Raw genomic sequence first — 18,947 nt, forward strand, 5'->3', positions numbered from 1 at the left:
TTCCTTTTCCCTTTCCCTTTCCTTTGTTTTGCAATTGGGGTTGGGTTAAGTGACTTCCCCAAGGTCACATAGCTAGGAAGAAGTGGTAAGTGTCTGAGGCCAGATTTGAACTCAGGTGGTGTTTTATCCACTTCACCACCTAGCTGCCCCTGTTTGTTTTTAATCCCCCCAAATCTTTACATTTACCTTGTTGTGTTTTTATTGTTTTCCTTTAATTGGCGTCTTCAGCCTGGTTTACATTTATTGATAGATTCAGGGTGGAATTGCTCAGAGACTGTTTGCAGTTCTTAATGTAGATACTATCAAAGTTTTCTTGCTAAATATTTATTTACTTTAAAAACTTGGGTATGTTTTCACTTTCTGAAAGCTACAGCTTTTCCCCCAGAGTTTAAGTAGAATGGGGAAATGGTTATTGGATTGGGAGAAAATAAAGATAATTAGGATTAGGATTGGTTCTTCCCTTCCCCCCAGGAAAATGTCAGTTAAACTATCTCTTGCTAATTGCTTATTTTCTGAAAGAGTTCAGAAAGTTTAGTATCACATTTCTGCATCTAGTGTAGAGTAGTTAAAAAATCCCAAGCATACCTACAATTTTAAAAAATAATTTCAAATAGACCTTTCTCAAACTGAACCTTTTTTTTTTAAACGGTTCATCTAAAAGATGAAAAGCAGCACAATTAATGTAAGTCTGCTGCAGATTCATTTTTGAAGTCTGACATGGTATTTCTTCATTTTGGGAAATTCATTATATTCCTCTAGAGATATGAAAGCTCCAGCTTTGGTAAGATTAGAGTTGGAAAGATGGATTTTTAATGTTCATGGAAGTTCCAGCATGAGCGCCATCTGCCCAGTAAAGGAGAGAGGCTTGTGACCTCATGTCTCTCACAGGCCTTTTGATGTAAAAAATTATACTGCCATAAAACACTGTTTCTATGGTTACATTCTCCTGTTTGTTTTAAAAGACCAATACATGGCAAAATGTGCCATTTGATGTTCGTCAAGGAAAAGAATTATTGTTTCTGAAGCACCCTGACAGTGGTGTAGTGTTTGTGATGAGGTCCTGGAGTAATTGGGTAGGGTTGAAAGAGAAAAACTGTGAAGTACTGATAAAATTACTCCCTGAGGCAAGTAGGGCAAGGCATTGATAGGGATCATTTCTACCTTACAGTACACCCTTAATGGAGATCTTGGGTAATCCCACTTTTCTGTGTCTAGTGAGAAATCCAAGTTATGTCAAACCCATGAGCTTAAATTTTGCCTATAAATCTGTCCATGGCCCATTCCATCTTTGCTGCACTTCTTTGGGATTAGCCCCAAAGGGCTAACTTTGTGGGGTTCTACTTTGTGGTGTCTTTCTCCTCAGCCATCTGCCATGACTCACGATGTCTTTCCTCTCACCTACCCACTGTACCTCATGGTATCTGTGTGCTCTCCCAACTCTTTCATATTTACCATTCCTGGTGTCTCTTGATTCTCTTAATTTTGTAAACTCTTCTAAGTAAATCTATCTTTTTCTAGTGAGATTGGCCATTGTGAATTTGTCACATGACCAAATCCTAACATTTGGTGCCCGAGTATCAGTCTCATCATTTGGTATTCCCAGTACATCATTAATATTTGTTCAGTGTTCAAGACCAGAGCTAATTGATCAAGGACATTTGTGGGGGTAAAGAAGCTTCAGTGTATGGCCATCATGAAGAGCCCTTCTTTGAGGGTTCTCATCTGTTTACATTGACCCCTCTCCTAATTTAAGGGTGTTAGACTCTAACTGAATCCCATGATCAGGATGTAACCAAATATATTAACTGCAAATCTTTCCATAATAGGAATCCTATCCTTCTTCATCACCAATATGGTTTGTGGAATCGGATGATCCAAATTTGGCATCAGTTCTGGAACGTCTTGAAGACATTAAAAAGAGCAACACCTTGGTGAGAACCCAAACCTAGTAATTTCTCTATTCATCATGAATAGAATGCTTCTCTGTACATGTTAAGAGTTACAATGGCCTATGAGCATGGTTGGTTCATCCTGGGGGGACTGGCCAATCAGCCTTTGCTTATACAGACTTTGGTCAGAACCTTCTCCTTTTACTTTGCTACCCAGAGTATTTAAGCAAAAGGAAGAGAAGGGAGGATTCTGGCCCTATTATGTAATTCTCTGATTATGGGCCTTGACCTAAGATCTTCTTCCTCAAGATCCTTCATGTTTTATGTAATTAAATAAGTTTCTTATCTTCAGTCTCTACCCTTTTACTTCTGAAGCCATTCAGGCATTCACAATGGCCATGTTTTAAACCACAGAAAATAAACTTGGATGTAATAGAGATGAAATATAGATATCCTATAAGTAATTTTATCATCTATTTGATCTTATATTTGCAAATTACAGACTCTTACAGGTCAGGAGCTATATATATTTAATTTGATTTGTACAGAGCTTTGTACATATGGAGATTAAATGCAAACATACTTTGCTTTAAGAAAATCTGATAAAAATTTGGATATACAAAAGATATAATTAAGGGATGGCTCTTTGCTTTATAAAAGTGGTAACCATGTAATTCTTAGTAGTGGGTTTTTAAAATATTTGAAGTAGAACAAGAAGAACAGTTGTACCATTATAGTAATTTTGTCCATGAGAATAACTTTTTACTGTCATCAAAACTCAGGGAGAAAAGCATTGGACAGCCTTGGTATTGATTTTGGAGAATATTTGAAAAATGTAAAGTTGCATGATTATCAGCTGACTGACTTCTGTGTTCAGTCAACAACAAGCATATGTGTGTTTATATGTACATACACACACATAATATGAAGACAAGAAATAGAATCATTCCTGTCCTCAGGCACCATATGTTCTGCCAAGAACTCAATGTCCATTAAATAAGGGGAAAAAATGTACACAATAAATATGAGGGACAGGATGAGGGACCCTAGTGGAGGCTGAGAGAACAAAGGATCTAGAAAGGCTTCATGTAAAAGGTGGTATATGACCAACATTTTGGGAAAACAAGCAAATCTAAACAGTGAAAGTGAGGTGGGAGAACTTTCTACCTGGAAACAGTCAGTACGGAGGCAAAGAGATGAGAGGTCTGCCTTGTCACAGATAAGAAATAGCAATAAGGCTAGTTAACCTGAACTGTGGTGTTTGGAAAGGTGAAAAATATATAATAAGATTGGAAAGATAGATAGCCTTATTTTGTAAAAGGGTTTTAAAAGCCAGAAATGTTTGTATTTGATGCTAAACACTAAACACTTTGCTAAACATAGGAGCCACAGGAATTTTACGACAGGGGATAAGGACATTGTCAGACCTCCATATGGTCATCCTTTTGACAGCATTGTGGAGAACAGATTGGAGAGAAGAAAGTTGGATCAGGGAGACCAATTAGGAGATCATTCAGGGTGGTTCTCTGAGTAGATAAGAAGTGGATTGTAAGAGATAGAATGGCTAAGAATTAGTACCCGATTGACTCTTGTCAGGTAAGGCACAATGAAGGGTCAAGGGACCTGGGTGACTGGATGTGGTGGCAGATATAGGGAAACTGAGAGCAGGGGCAGGTTTTCAGGAATAGATGAATTCAGTTTCAGACTTTGAATTTGAGATATCTCTAGGATATCCAGTTTGAAATATCAGTAGACAATTGGAAATGTCTAGCTAGACTCAGGAGAGAGACTGAACTGGATTTTTAAATTTGAAATTCATCTGCATAGATTTAATCATTAACTCTATGGGAACTGATCCAGTGAGATGGTTTAGAGGGCTCTGGGCAGTTTCATATACCCACAATGAAGGGTATGATGTGGATCAGAAGGCAGCCTGATTCAGCTGGGAGTATGTTGGGTATATGTGTGTGATGTGTTGCAATAACACAATATGTCACTAAAATTTTCACAACAAAAGTATTTGATATATAAACAATCTTTCAGTAGTTTTATTAAAATAGACATAAATTCCATAAAACGGTCATAAAACACTATATATAGCTTAATCTTGCAGTAATATACTGTTAACTGATTTTTTTTAAAAGGAAAAAATCAGGAGTTAATCTGGGTGTTACCTAGAGCAGGGGTTAAAATTTCAAGGGAGGCTTGTGAATTTGGATGAAAAAAAGTAATTTGTCTTCATTTAAAAATATGATTCTTAGAAGGAGTCCTAGGCTTGAGTAGATTGCCAAAGTGTGATCCAGGACAGAAAAAAGACTAAGAAAGATTTTCTAATCCAGAGATTTTTTTTCTCAATTCTTTTTCTCTTTTTTTTCCTCCTCTTTTTATTATATCTCACATAATTCATCATATCTTTTAGAGCAAAGTCCATATTTATATATATAGTAGCCTTCTCTAGTTCACCCTAAGAAAATATTATTAAAGATCATTTTCTTTTATCTATTTAAAGAAGTTGAATTAATATTTGACCAATCATGTTAGTAATGAAAGAGAATGATTTCTGTTGAAGTAATGTTGAACTTTTATCAGAAAAGTGTTAAATTTTTCCAGGGATTTTTTTCCCAAAAAATTCTAACACTGATTTGCCAAAATGTTTTCATAGCTTCTTCAGCAACTGAAGCGGTTAATCTGTGACCTCTGCAGATTATACAACCTCCCACAGCATCCTGATGTTGAGATGCTTGATCAGCCACTGCCTTCGGGTCAGGTAAATTCCTATTCATTGAGTACTCAGAATCTAAAGGGAAACACATTGATCTCTCCAGCAAAGCTTGCATTGGTGTGTTTTGAATATGTCTTGGTAGACTAACTTGCATAGATTTTTTCCTCCTGGATTTATATTCTTGCTTATAAGTGCTGAAGAATTACCTTTTTTTGGAATAATGATGAGGTTATTTTTATCCTAGTCCTTGATTTAGAATCTCCACACATTTTTGCAATCTCAGATTTTTCAGGCAAAAAAAAATCCTCTTCTGAATAACTGGAAGATTAGTATTTTCTTTCCTCAATTGTGTTTAAATCTCTTAAATTTCCAGCTTCTAAAGTGACTTAAAAGAATGTTTAGTTTCACCTGCTTACCAAATCCTTTCATTCTGAGTCAAGATTCTCTAAGTAGCATGAATTTTTTGAGAATAATTATTTCTTGTTAGGAAAATGTTGGTCTTACATTGTTTAATGTAATTCTTTGAATTAACTAGCTTTTTGGCAAGTCAGTTAACTCTTCTGGGGTCCAAGTGTTTTCTCCTATAAAATGACACAGGGCTAGATAGATAACAGAGTTTCAACTAAGGATCCTTCCATCTATGAAACTCTTAGGACATTTGTAATTAAGGGAAATAGGAAGTCTGTGAACTAAATTTAATGCACATTATAAAAAGTTTCAAGTGGAAATGAATTAGCTTTAGGAAGACTTTATCCAGATAATAAATTAAAATAACAAGTGAGATTCTTTCGAATATAATTTTAAAGCATTGGAAAAATTCTGGAAAATATTGATATTTCAGATAGAAAAATTAGAATATTTAAGAGCTAGTAGATTAGAAATTTTTGTGATTTTTGGTTCTTTAAAGAAAATCATAAGAATTATATCTGAATAGAATTTTTTTAAAGTAAATGAAAAGGCTAGATAGCAGATTGGAGTTTTTCTGGCAGCTGATGTGGATTTTTTTTAATTTGAATAGTCATTTTTCCTTATTGTTTATTCCCAAAGCATCTAATACTATTATGCTGAAGATAATAGGTTTTTTCCTGAAGATAATAGGTTTTTTTTTTTTTAAATAGTGTTTTGTAAAAACTGGTTTTATATATATATATATATATATATATATATATATATATATATCAAAACTGAGCTTTAAAAATTAATTCAGTGAAATTTGTATTATTTGTTTAAATGATGTCTGAAACAATGTTACTGAGAATCTGTAACTGAAGCAATATCTAAACTTTCTCATGCTCAGTGGGTGCTTAGTTTAATGTAGGATATAATGGAAGAATGCAGCAATTATTGAAATGTCTGTGTATTTCAGAATGGGACAACAGATGAAGTTACTTCAGAAGAAGAAGATGAAGAAGATATGGGTGAAGTAGGTATTTTATACAGAAAGCACACTATTTTGTTAATCATCTTATTAGTAAATATCTGTGTTCATTCTATATTTAAAAATGGAAATGCTCCTTTAACCTGTTTTGATCACCTAATAGTAATCATTTCTTCCCAATTGGCAGCTAGATGGCATCATAATGCACAAAACACTAGACTTAGAATCAGGAAAAGCAGCTTCCTCCTTCCTTACTAGCTTGGTAATTCTGGACTAGGCACTTAATCTGCTTCAGTTTCCTCATCTGTAACATGGGGATAGTAATCACACCTACCTCTTGATAGACCTCTCCTGGCTTGCTATTTATATCTCTTGTCCCAGCTGTTTACTACATAGGTGCCGACCCTCCTCATCACTGCTTTCTGGCTTCCTCCAAGTGAGATAAATCCTGACTTTTGCAAGATGCATATCCCAGGCTTTCTTTCTCTTAGTATCTTTCCTCTGAGACCATACCCAACTTATTCTGTGTATGGCGTTTGAACATAGCGCAGTGCTTGACACGTAGTGTTCTGTAAATGCTTGGTGACTGCTTGAGTTGACAAAAAACTTCAAATAACTGACTGAGGAATTTCAACTTGATCTGATGGGTAATAAGGACATTCTTGAGCCAGGGTGTAATGTCTGAAAGTAGTGTTTTAAGCAGAATCATTTTATGTTGGTCAACCTAATAGATTGAAATAAGGGATGCTAGAGATAAAGAAACTACTTAGGAAAATATTTTCAGTATTTTAAGTATTTGCACTATTTAAGCATGAAGGACTAAGATGCTGGCAGTAAGAAAGCAAAGCGAATGATTTAAATGGCCCAAAAGAAAAGTAAATGAAACCTGATCCTTGGTGCCATCTTTGCCTCTCTCCTGTTTTTATTTGCCGATATCCAGAGTTTTGAATCTAGTAGACAAGAGTTTCATTGAAAGAAATGGAGAAGCTGGGACATGCATAAGAGTATATTGAGAATGATGGGATGTTGGGAGATGCTTAAAGGTGATCTATATACAGAAAGAGAGAAAAGAGCTGTCAGACAAGGGCTGAGCTATGGGGATATCAGTGCTTCTACCAAAGAGCATTTAATGAGTGCAGTTAGAGAATGAAGTCTGTACCAGGAGGATGGAGGGGAACTGAAGAGGTGGTGTTAAGAGAGTGAGGCAGAAGAGCCAATGAACAGCAACAGTTAGAGGAGAATAGTTTAGCAGGAGGAGGATGTAGGAGACTGCCGATAGGTGAGAAAGAAGGTTGGTGATAGTCTCAAAGAAATTTCAGGAGAGTTGTAGACTGAGGGTATGGTGAAGAAATACAGTGGGTCTACATTGAGGAGTCACGTGATGGAACTGAGTAGCTATGGAAAGATGAGGTAAGGCAGTGAGAGAGTATAGAGAGGCATGCTTACAAAAGTGCCCTTTGTTACTGGTAGAGTTAAGCACTGGACTCGGGTTTTTATTGATTCAGGGAGCTCTTGAGGGACAGAGAGAGAGGACAAAGCTGCCTCAAACAAAACATGCAGGCACTTTGTTTCAAACTCATAGCTTCACCGTTTCTGAGATCCTCTGAGAGGTGTCAGAGTCAGGGCTTGAATCCAAGACTTCTTGGCTTCCAGCCAGCTCACTACCCGTGACATCTTATTCCTTTTGTCCCTCTTAATCTTAGATTTGAAAGCGCTAATATTTTTTTTTTTTGCTTTGTTACCATTGCATTTTTAACACTAATAATCTGCATTATCCCCATTTTTCTAAAACTCCTAGCCCTTTTCATCTCCTTTTTAAAGAGAGGGATAAAAGACGGTAATAGTTGAGCTGAAATGAAAACAAGTATTTTGGTTAGAAATTAAAGCCAAAGACAATCTGATGGTTGTTTTTAAAAAAATCAAAATGAAAGTGTCTTTTTTCTAGTGGAGTGTTGTCTAAAAACCACCTTGAATAAAATATTTTCCATCTCCTTAAAGGACATTGAAGACTTAGATCACTATGATATGAAGGAAGAAGAACCTATTGATGGAAAGAAGTCTGAGGATGAAGGCATTGAAAAAGAAAATCTGGCAATATTAGAGAAAATTAGGAAGAATCAGAGGCAAGACCATCTCAATGTGAGTATTTGCAGACTTAAAACTCATTCACATACTAGCGAGAGGGAGAGAGAAAAATGACAATAAAATATTAGTTATTAGAGAAAGGTATGCTTACAAAAATGCTTTTTGTGGTAGGAATAAGGACCAGAGTCAGGCCTCTATTGATGTGGAGAGTTCTAAGGGATAGAGAAGACAAAGCTTGTCGTGACCAAAACAGGTGGGCACCTTCCCTGAAACTCATGACTTTAGAGTTTCTCAGAGTCACACAGGGAGTAATAGAGGCAGGGCCTGAATTCAAGACTAAATGCCTCCTCAGGCCAGCTCTATGTACCTACATCATGTAACACACAAGTGTATGTCAGTACACATATAGTATACATGTGTATACATATATGTATGTGTGTATACACACATGTAGGTACTTGAGTTCAGAGTGATGTACTTCTACATCTAAGTAAGTTGTCTGAAACTTGTGCCTTTAGGCATTTTGTTCTTTTGTTTTCATTCATTTCTTTTTATAAAAATTTCGTTATAATCCTTCCTTGGTGAGTTTAGTTCTGACTTAGTTTACTTAAGAGTTTAAATAATCATACCTTCAAGTTTATTTCTTCAGACATGAGATTTTAATAGTATCAAAAAGCTTCCCAATAATATCAGACAATTCTTCCATGGGGTGTCACATTCACAGGACAGACACTTTGCCACAGAGTATATGACACATGGGCTATCAGGGCGAGTTCTGGGAAAGAAACAGCCTCTTAGCCTACTACAATATCACAAGTAATAAAACAAGGGGAAAGGACAATGCATGTGTGTGTGTTTGCATGAGGAATTTTTTTTTTTTTAAATAAGGAATAGATAAGAGATCAGCCTAAATTTTTTTTGATATGTCTGATTTTTCTTCACAGGTTATTAATTCATTAAAACATTCATCATAGCTTTCTGGAATGGGGAGAAAATAGGGGAATGAGAAAATGTAGGCAATGTAAAAGTTAAAAGATAAAAAGGAAGGTGGGATCATGGGTCAGAAAACTTTTAGCTCTTCAAATTTCCTCTACAAAAGAGACAGAACATTGCTTGAGAGGAAATGTAGAGCAGTGGAAATAAAAGTCAGTGTAAAGCAGTTGTTCTCTTAACACAACCTAAGCCCACCCCAGGAAAGACCTGACCTCCAGGAGAAGAGGTTCTGCTTCACTGAAATATAAGCACCTCTGCAGAATCAACAAACTACAAGCCCTGGGGGCAGCTGGAGTTGGGAGGCAGCCTCAGCCTTAGAAACTTGCGTTTCAAGGGATAGTGGGGGGGGGAGGGGGGAGATGATGGCTGAGTAAGAGAATATTGTTGAGGAATGCCAAGCACAGCTATGCCGACCAAATGCATCTCATACTGGGCTGCTACTGCCAGGGGGGAGCTGCTATTACATACCTGGTTAGTGCCTTAGCAGAAGGGCAGGAACCCTGTTTGGTTATGGATACTTGCAGGAGAACAAGAGTTCCTGGTTTTAGTTCCAGGGAAGAGAAGACAACTGTAGTTTGCAGCCCATCAGATAAATTCATACAGAATAGAATAATATGATCATGAGTTCTAGCTGTGTCTTAGCAGTGGAGAGGAGATCCCATAATTGAGCTCTAAAACAGACCTCAGAAAATAATGTTAAAAAGGACCTGAGGCTTTAGGCATTATTTTCCAAACCTTGGGACTAGAATTTGATCATATTAATAGCTGCTAACAATAAAATGAAAGTAAGTAAATGAAAATGAGTAAGCAAAGGAGAAAGAACCAAATCAAAGATAGTTACTATGGAGATAGAGAATGTCAGGATTTATATTCAAAGGAATATAGTGGGGCTAAAAAAGCTATTTCTTTTTCAGTGGGACATATCATATAATCACAAACTCAGAAATATTTTTTTAGGAGAACTTTGAAAGGAATTTAAAAATTAATTAAGAGAAATTGAGGAAAATTTAGAAGAAGAAAACAATCCAAGAAAATCAAATTATGAAAATAAAGTCAACTAACTTGAAATACAGAACGAACAACTTAAGGAAGAAAATAATTCCTTGAAAACTAGAATTGGACAAAAGGAAGCTAATGACATTTTATGACACAAAGAAATATTAAAACAAAATCAAAAGAATGAAAAAATGTAAGGGAATGTGAAACATCTCATCAAAAAAGAAATTACTTTAGAGAACAGATCAAGGAGAAATAAGAGTAGAGTGCTTGAAGATTATGATTATAAAAAGAATCTTGATACTCTCTATTACAAGAAATTATCAAGGAAAATTACCCTGAAGTTCTAGAGCAAGAAGGCAAAGCAGAAATAGAAAAAAATCTACTGATCAACACCTGAAAGAGAGGAGAAAAACTTTAAGGAATATCATGGCCAAGTTTCAAAGCTGTCAGGCTAAGGAGAAAATATTGAAAGCAGCAAGGAAAAAAAAATTAAATATCATGAGGCTACAATAAGGATTACATAAGACCTAGCAGCTGCTACATTGAAGGACTGTAAGTCTTGGAATATTATATTTTTTAGAGCAAAAGAACTGAGGTTATGACCAAGGGTACATATCCAGGATTAAGTATAATCCTGAATTTAAAAAAAAAAAAAAGATACTTTATAATCTGAAAGACTATTAGGTATTTGTAACAAAAGCAACAGAATTTAAGGGAAAATTTAACATATAATATCCAGAAGAAATATAAATATTAAGGATCAAATATAAGGGGTTCAGTAAAGTCAGATCATTTACTTTTATATGAAAATATCAGTTCTTTTATGGGTACTTTTATATGGATACTTTTAAAAAAAAGAAAGGCTGAGCTGAGTATGATAGTGATTTAAAAAAAACTGTTGAGAAAGATGAAATGGAGCAATTATTTCATACAAATGAGGGGAAAAAAGGAAAGATTGATACAGAAGAAGTTAGTGAGGAGAGGATGGGTCGTGTTGAAATCTTGCTCTCTTTGGGAATGGATTAAGAATAGGTAAATTGAAGATATAAAAATCTTCTAATTCAGACAGTAATAAGAGGGCAGTAGGCTAAGGTAAGGGAGAAGATAATAGAGGGATTCTTGGAGAGATGGCTAGGTTAAGAAATAGGGCAATATAATGGGTAGAAGTAGAGGAGTGAGAAGGCCTAGGAATAGGAAGAGAAGGGTAGCAAGTGAAAATAGGAAAAAGGAAAATATGTAACAAATAAATATAACTCATGATATGAATGGAATGAATTTACCCATAAAATGGAAACAAATAGTAGATTGAAAGTTTGAATTCAACAGTATGTTGCTTTCAGGAAACATTACAAAAATGAGAAATACACACAAACATAAAATAAAGATCAGATGTAGAATTTATTATGTAAAACAGATTATAATCATGATTTCAGACAAAGTTAAAGCTAAAATAGATTTAAGCAAAAGAGAAAAATGGAGAAACTACACTATACACCAACTATATTAATAAGAATTGTTTCAGACTATTTAAAATAACTAGACAGTATAAGGTTATAATATTGCTGTGATATAGAAAGTGATAAGTCATGGATTGAGAAAAATATGGAAAGACTTAAACTTAATGCAGAGAAACAGAGGACAACTAGAAGCGTACATAGTATGGTCTTGCCCAAATGCATATGAATGTATGTTTATATGTATGGTCATAGATATCTATATAAGTATGTATATATGTGTAAGTATATAGATATCTGTGTATATACACACATATGGGTGTATGTTTGTCTTCATGCTTAATTTTAGCATTCTAGGGAAGGAAAGAAGCAAAAAATAAAATCAAAAGTGCACAGCAGAGAACTAAAGAAAACCTACAAGGAAGCAAAGATGGACAACTCTGAACACAATGTGTAATATTTATTGTATATGCTTTCTTGAAATGGAAATTTTTATTGCTTTATATTTTGAATCCTTAAGTTCTGCTGTGCAGATGGCAATTTTTTTTCTTATTTTGTATGTTTAAAAAGTAAAAGCAGACATTTGTTCAGAGCCTACTGTTATGTTATATTCAAAGAAAGATGCAGACATAAATAATACATAGTCCTTGTCTTTGGAAAATTACAGTCTTGTTGGAATGGTGGCAAAATATACTAAAATATAGTACAAGTTAAAACCTGATACAAGCATGATCCAAAACCTAAGTGTCCTTAAATTAGAGGGAGAAGAAAATGCTATAGAGATAGTAGACTGTAGGGATGGTGAGAAGACATTACGGCATCTTCTTTGGGCCTTGGAACAAACATTTAATGTAAAAAGGTAATGATTGGACAAGGAGGAAGTAAAGGCATTCAAGGTGTATGACATAGCATGAGCCAAAGCAAAGGAGGGAGAAATTATGGAAGGGGTTTTGGGAAGTTGAAGATATTCCATTGAAGGCCAAGGGACATGATTTAATTTGTTCTTCAGGATGGCTGAAGTATGGTAGATAGGAAAAAGAGGGAGACTAGGTTGATGAGCTGTCACAGTGATCTAAGTTAAAAATCATTAGCATGTGGACCAGGATGATGAAGGGGCAAGATGGAGTATAAACGGGGGGCAGAGGAGAATGATTACCTAGAAGCAGTCTCAGTCCTAAAGTCTGGGTGAATGTACAAATAATGGGAAAGCAGTACTGATCTCACAGACTAGAAGAATCAAGTTTTAGACATGTTAATTTTGTCACATCATAATTTTGATCCTCATGAGGGGCAGGAGTGCCAAATGAATCAAGAATTTTACAATTGGAGAAAATGAAGCCCAGGTTAAGTGACTTATCCAAAGTCACAAAAGACCTTTGATTTGTGTCAATTATGTAACATGCAGATTCCTTCTATAAGTGAACAGATGTTGACCACTTTACCCTTAAATGTAAATGTAGTCCCTTATTTTTTTCACTGAGTTGTAAGACTAAGAGGCCTTCTGTGTACTTGGTCTTTGTTTTATCTTCAAGGACCAATTCTAAAGCCAGGAGCAGCCATCTTTCTGTATAAAAGAAGTCTGTGATCCCCATCCACTGTTTGTTTTTTCATTTAATTTTAGTCCTTCATGGCATTTTATTAAAACAAATGGCAGTCAGGTACTTTATTTTCTTTGGCCTTCTGTTTGATGTTTAATTCAATGTGTTCCTTAAGGTATAAAAATGTTAAAAGCTGTAGTTTTACTAGAATATAACATTTTTTTTACCTTTGTTTGGTTTTCTGATAACAAAAATTAGTAGTTTTCTTTTTAGCTCATAGAACTTAAAGCTTGGTTCTGTGACCTTGCTTAAATAATTAATTAATCTTGTCAAATGAAGGAGTTGATACAGGTGACTTAAGGTCCCCTTCAGCTTTAGTTCTAAGATCTTACTGGTAATTGTTTAACTTGTAGTTATAAACATCAAAATATTGTGCTCCTCATTCAGCAAGCAATTATTAAATGCTCACAATGGGGAGGGTGCAAATAAGTATAGAATATATATATATATATATATAAAGAGAGAGAGAGAGAGAGATACAGACAGACAGAGAGTATACTATTGTATAGTTGGCCCTAGAGAGCTTACTGTCTATTTGAGGATAGAACATCTCTGTAAAGGGAACATTGAAGGAGCAGCCCATGAGGGTTAGATGATAGATGCGAACAGTCCCCCGACTGTTTTGGGGGAGTTGAGAGAAAGCAGAGATGACTGTGTGGAGCACCAACCAGGGATGGATCACTGAGAAAAGGGGCCTCTTGAAGACTGGACAGGATTTGGATTCTTGGAGAACAGGGGAATAGCTCATCAGCCAGGTGCCAAGGTGGCGCACTGCCTCAAGGGACATGGGAAGATGCTTCTGGTTGGAGTGACAGACATTAAAGTGAAGACCAGAGCATAGAAAGCAGCAGGCCAAAGAGTGATGGGCAGGAAAATCATTGAGTTCCCAAATACATGATACAGGTGAGAATCTGATCTGTTGGGATTGGGGGAGCCTCCTGGAGGAGACTGACAGCCCTGGCTTTGCTTCTTCTGCCAGCATACATTGCTGCACCCATTCTCCTGACACCTTCCTCATCTCTCTTCCCTTGGTTACCCCACCTGCATGCTGAGGCCATACTGCCATGGTGTCTGTCTGTCTGACCAGAAACTTCTTGGCTCTGATGCTCTGGCATCTTTCTTGGTGGTAGTTCTCTGCCCTTGGGTTGAATGTCCTCTTCTTTCCTGCCTCTCACATTTGCTGAATCTTCCATTTTGCCCTTTTATTCCTAGCTCCTCCCACAGTCTTCTGCATGGTAAATCTATTGGCAGTTTTGAATTGAGCTGAACTATGAACATGAATAGGATTTGGACAAGTAGAGAGAAGAAGGAAAGGGTTCAGAAATGAAAGATAGAAATGAGCACAGTGTGGCTGGAGTGGAGGATTCACATCAGTGAAGAGTGAAAGAGGTTGTGGACTTGATAGAAAGCCTGGGATCTTAGGCTTCTCTGGGTGCTTTTCATCCTACTTACTTAGTCATCCCTTTCTACTTTGGCACACCTTTAGGTGTTTTTACTTATACCAGGGCTCTATTACCTTTGCCCATTTCTTCTACATCCTGAGGCCCAAGAAAAATAAATCTAATGCCTTTTCCACATGATAGCCATCTGTGCTTCAGGTTACTCATTTTTAAAGTGAAGATACTGGACTTGGAGGCACTAAAGATCCCCTTTGACTCTAAATCTCTGATCCCATGATTTCCTCAAATACTTTTTCAGTCTGGAAAATGAGGCTCCTCAGTTCTCATATTTTATTGTATTATCTTCATCATGTTTATGTTCTTTTGTACCAACATTTTTTGTTCCGATATTTTAAATGTTTTCCCTAAAATACAAGTCAATTTTCTAGGCAAACATTTTATGAGTAGCAACAGAACTTGAGTTCCCTTAGGATTCGCCCAGCAATCTTTTATAGATGAGGAATTTGGGTACAGAGATCACACAGTAAATGAGAGAGAGAATCCAGTCCCCAGACCATGTCAAAAAACATTTATTGAGCACTCATTGAGTCATTTCAGCATCCTGGAACAAAAATCTCTATTTTTGGAATTTTTAAATGCTTCTTTCTTTATTAAGTTTCCCCTATCTTCTGATCAGTTTCTCTTCTTTGCATATAAGCCCTACAGCTCTACAGGTTTTATATTAAAAAGCACATCAGTGATCAAAGCAGTTTGAGAAAAGACAGAAAAGTGATTTTTGCAGTGATTTCTGATGCAAGATGTCATGCCGACTTCATTTTCAGGAAAGTTTGAGGGTTTTTTTGTTTTTGTTTTTGTTTTTAAAGCAAATTAGCTTTAAAAGAATAGTCCAGGAGCAGGAGCAGCTAGATATTGCAACGGATTGGCCCTGCAGTCAGGAGGACTTGAGTTCAAATCCATCTCAGACACACTTCCTTGCTGTGTGACCCTGAGCAAGTCATTCAACCTCAATTGTCTCAACAACAACCAAAAAAATTGACCAGATAAATTCCCTCTTTGTTCAGTAGTCACACACAGACTATTTTCCCCTCTTGACTGAAAATATATAATTTATATTGTATGTGTAAATATTTTTCTAAAGAAATAAGAAAAATTGGTGCTAAGGATAGAGCCCCATTCCTGGAGTCAGGAGGACTTGAATTCAAATCTAGTCATAGACATTTGACAACTTATTAGCTGGGTAACCCTAGGCAAGTCTTAATCTGATTGCCTTGCCAAAAAAAAAAAAGAAAAGAAAAGAAAGGAAAAAGAAATTAATTTATATTAAAGTGTCTGAAACTTCTTGATTTGCATGTCTACCTAGGAATTTGACACTAAAGTCAAACTAACATGGAAGCAAGGAAATGAACAGATACCTCTCTGGATTTTGCTTGAGAATTATCCCTTGGAGTAAAGCTTACAGGACTGATGTTTGAAATGCAAATGATTGAGGTAGCTTTAAGGAAAAGTTACTAGAGAGAATAGTATTCAGCTTTTCCTTGAAAAACTACCATCTAGATTTTCATAAGTACAAGGGTTTTTACCTATATATTCATTTGCTGAGGTATGATCCTGCTAACAATCATAGACTAGAATAGAAACAGACACAGTTCACTTTTTGCATATTTAGATTTTTTAATTTAAAAGCTGCTTAAAAAATCATCAAAAGGCTTTGTTTAAGCACAGAAAGAGGACCTGAATTAAGTAAAGGATTGGCTTCTCTAATGTGCTCTTGTTTGAATTCAGAGAACTGTTTTGACCAACATAAGTGAAAGAGGCCTTAACACTTAATTATCTTTTCACTAGATTCCTGCCTTTGATAAACAAGAGAGACAAGGACCAAAGTTTAATCCAAAAGAGACTCCAGGGCTTTGGCTGCAGCATAGCATGGCTGGATTTGACTGTCCAGGAGTCTGACATAGTCAGATTAATCTATGTATTTGTCCATAACTGCAGATTAAAGTAAGATGATTGGATGAGATGAAACTAGTATGAAGTAGTGAAGACACATTGATCATTTCATAGAAAGAAAGAATAAACTGGTGCTATATTTTGACTTGTTTTTTTTTTTTGAGATTTTTTTTCCTTGTTTGTTTGTTTTTTTCCTGGGGTTATAGATATGTTAATTTTTTTAAATACACATTTCTTTTATCAATCTTGTTGGGAGTGAAAAATCAGAACAAAAGGGGAAAATCATGAGAGGAAAAAAAAAAAGAAAAAGGAGAAAAAAGTGAACATAGTATGTATTGACTTACATTCAGTCTCCATAGATCTTTCTCTGGGTGCAGATAGTATTTTCTGTCCAAAGTGTGTTGGAATTGCCTTGGATCACTGAACCACTGAGAAGAAGCAAGTCTTTCATAGTTGATCATCGCCATCTTTTGACATATTTACTTAGTACAGGGGATTGACAAAGGAAGAAGGATCTCGACGTTTTTTGCTAGAAAGAGACAAAAAGAATGATATGGAGGAGAGATTATTTGACTTAACAAAATTAGAACAGTCTCCATTTTTATAGTTCTCTAGTCTAGAGACAGAGAGCCTGTCCTTCTATTCATTCATTATAGTGTTTTGTTTGATCTTTATAACCTTATGAAATAGAAGTGTTAGCCCTGTTTTACAGGTGAACAAATAGAAACTTTATTAAAAAGGTTCAGTGGGTGTTGGAGATGGATTTTGAACCCGGGTGATCAAAACTCAAAATCCAGCTCACTCTGCTTCTGATGTCTCCTCCAGGCACTGCACTCGTGAGCTGTGGGACATTGAACAAGTCTCACTAGCTCTCTTGGCTTGAGTCTCCCGATTCTGCGGAATGAGGGTGTTAGAGCTGATAAACTCCAAATTGTTGTTATCCATAGTTGTTTCTTGGAACAACTGATCGGACCAACACTGAGCATCTCTTATACTAGGGGAATTTCATGTATTTGTGAGAAAAAAGTTCAAATTATGAAAAATCTGCATTTTAATTATCTCTGTGGAGCAATGTATCAACAGTCCTCTAGTGACTGGTCACCAGGCAGCTTAGCTGGGACAGTCTTTGTAAGGAGGACAGAGGAATCTATTGCTAGACCCATGCTTGAAGCTTTATAAAGCTGTGAGCCCACAGAATGCTTGCAGAGTGTCCTGGTCACCCCCACGCCCAGGGAGGCTCTGTAAAAAACAACCTTTGGAGATAAACTGCCGTGCTTAGCATCATCGAAGTTCAAATACTGCCAGCACATATCCATATCACTCAGTTTATCCTTTGATTAGAAAGACACCTACTGTATAATATAGATAAGAGCCAGTTAAGTTTCAGTCATTCACACCCCACTATGTACAGTTTTCTTACAGTCAGTCAGGAATTGGGCTAAAATGTACACTTTTATAGTAAAAGAGTTTGCCAAATAAATTAACATTGTAAATAAAATATTTGAGGATATATCTAACTTTTTAAAAAACTTATTTTCAAGTATCTTAATACCTAAACATATAACACAGATATATTAAAAAAATGCAGTAATGATTCAAAATCCTATGGAACACAGTTGTTCAGTTTTCTGTTAGGCAACATTTTGTCACCTACTTAACTCTTAACTATATTTTTGTGTAGTTTGTAGTGTGCAAGACAGATTTGTGTCATTCTGGGCATTTGTCAGCAAATATTGGCAGAATGTTAAAGACTCCACCTTATTTCCAGGGCCAGCTTCCTATTGACATTTGCTTTGATTTCTGACTTCTTTGTTAGCATTGATCTATTCCATCTTCACATGTGCTTATGGTATGTACATTTTTGTCAACAGCCTCAAAGTGAGAATTCTGGATGATTGGTCCATATAAAGGTTGATTTTGTTTTTCTGTTTCAGGGTGCAGTGTCTGGCTCAGTGCAGGCTTCAGACAGACTCATGAAAGAGCTCAGGGATATATACCGATCACAGAGTTATAAAACAGGTAAAAAGAGTTTTATTTGACCCTTCTAGACTTCTTCACCTCACTCCTTAGCCTACTGCTCTTTCTAGTATTTATGATAAACTAATGAAGGCAGATTAGACATTTTCATTAATTTTGTGTTTAAAGCTGTGAGACCCAAGTTTTAATATTTTTCCAGCAAATATAGGTAATTGAATAGTATGAACTAAACCCTTCTGTTGTTTTCATGGTTATTGTTCCAGTGGTCTGTCTATAGCCTATCTTAATCATAACTGTTACCTGTTTTTACTCTTTGGAGGATGAAAAATTATTATGCAAAGAATGATCCTTCCATCATTGAGCAAGTAAAGCAATTATAAACTTCATTAACTTTCCATTGGTTCTGTTTTGTGTACTTTCCAAATAAGTTGACAGCTTTAGTTTTTACTCATTTTTCCATATCACTTAGAATTGTGGTATGTTGCTCATTTAGAAGAATTTAGTA

At 35.8% G+C, this 18,947-nt stretch overlaps 1 protein-coding gene across 3 annotated transcripts in view; it reads left to right on the forward strand.

Moving 5' to 3' along the window:
* The window catches only part of UBE2Q2 (ubiquitin conjugating enzyme E2 Q2), a 68,546-nt gene that overhangs the window by 30,787 nt on the left and 18,812 nt on the right, over positions 1-18,947 (forward strand). For all 3 annotated transcript variants that reach the window (XM_031956787.1, XM_031956788.1, XM_031956789.1), the window contains exons 2-6: positions 1,827-1,931; positions 4,552-4,656; positions 5,978-6,034; positions 7,988-8,128; positions 18,400-18,484. In XM_031956787.1, the coding sequence (XP_031812647.1) occupies positions 1,827-1,931; positions 4,552-4,656; positions 5,978-6,034; positions 7,988-8,128; positions 18,400-18,484 (493 nt within the window). The remainder of the gene's footprint in view (positions 1-1,826; positions 1,932-4,551; positions 4,657-5,977; positions 6,035-7,987; positions 8,129-18,399; positions 18,485-18,947) is intronic.

The sequence above is a fragment of the Sarcophilus harrisii genome, chromosome 2 (genome assembly GCF_902635505.1).
Source record: "Sarcophilus harrisii chromosome 2, mSarHar1.11, whole genome shotgun sequence".
NCBI lineage: Eukaryota > Metazoa > Chordata > Mammalia > Dasyuromorphia > Dasyuridae > Sarcophilus > Sarcophilus harrisii.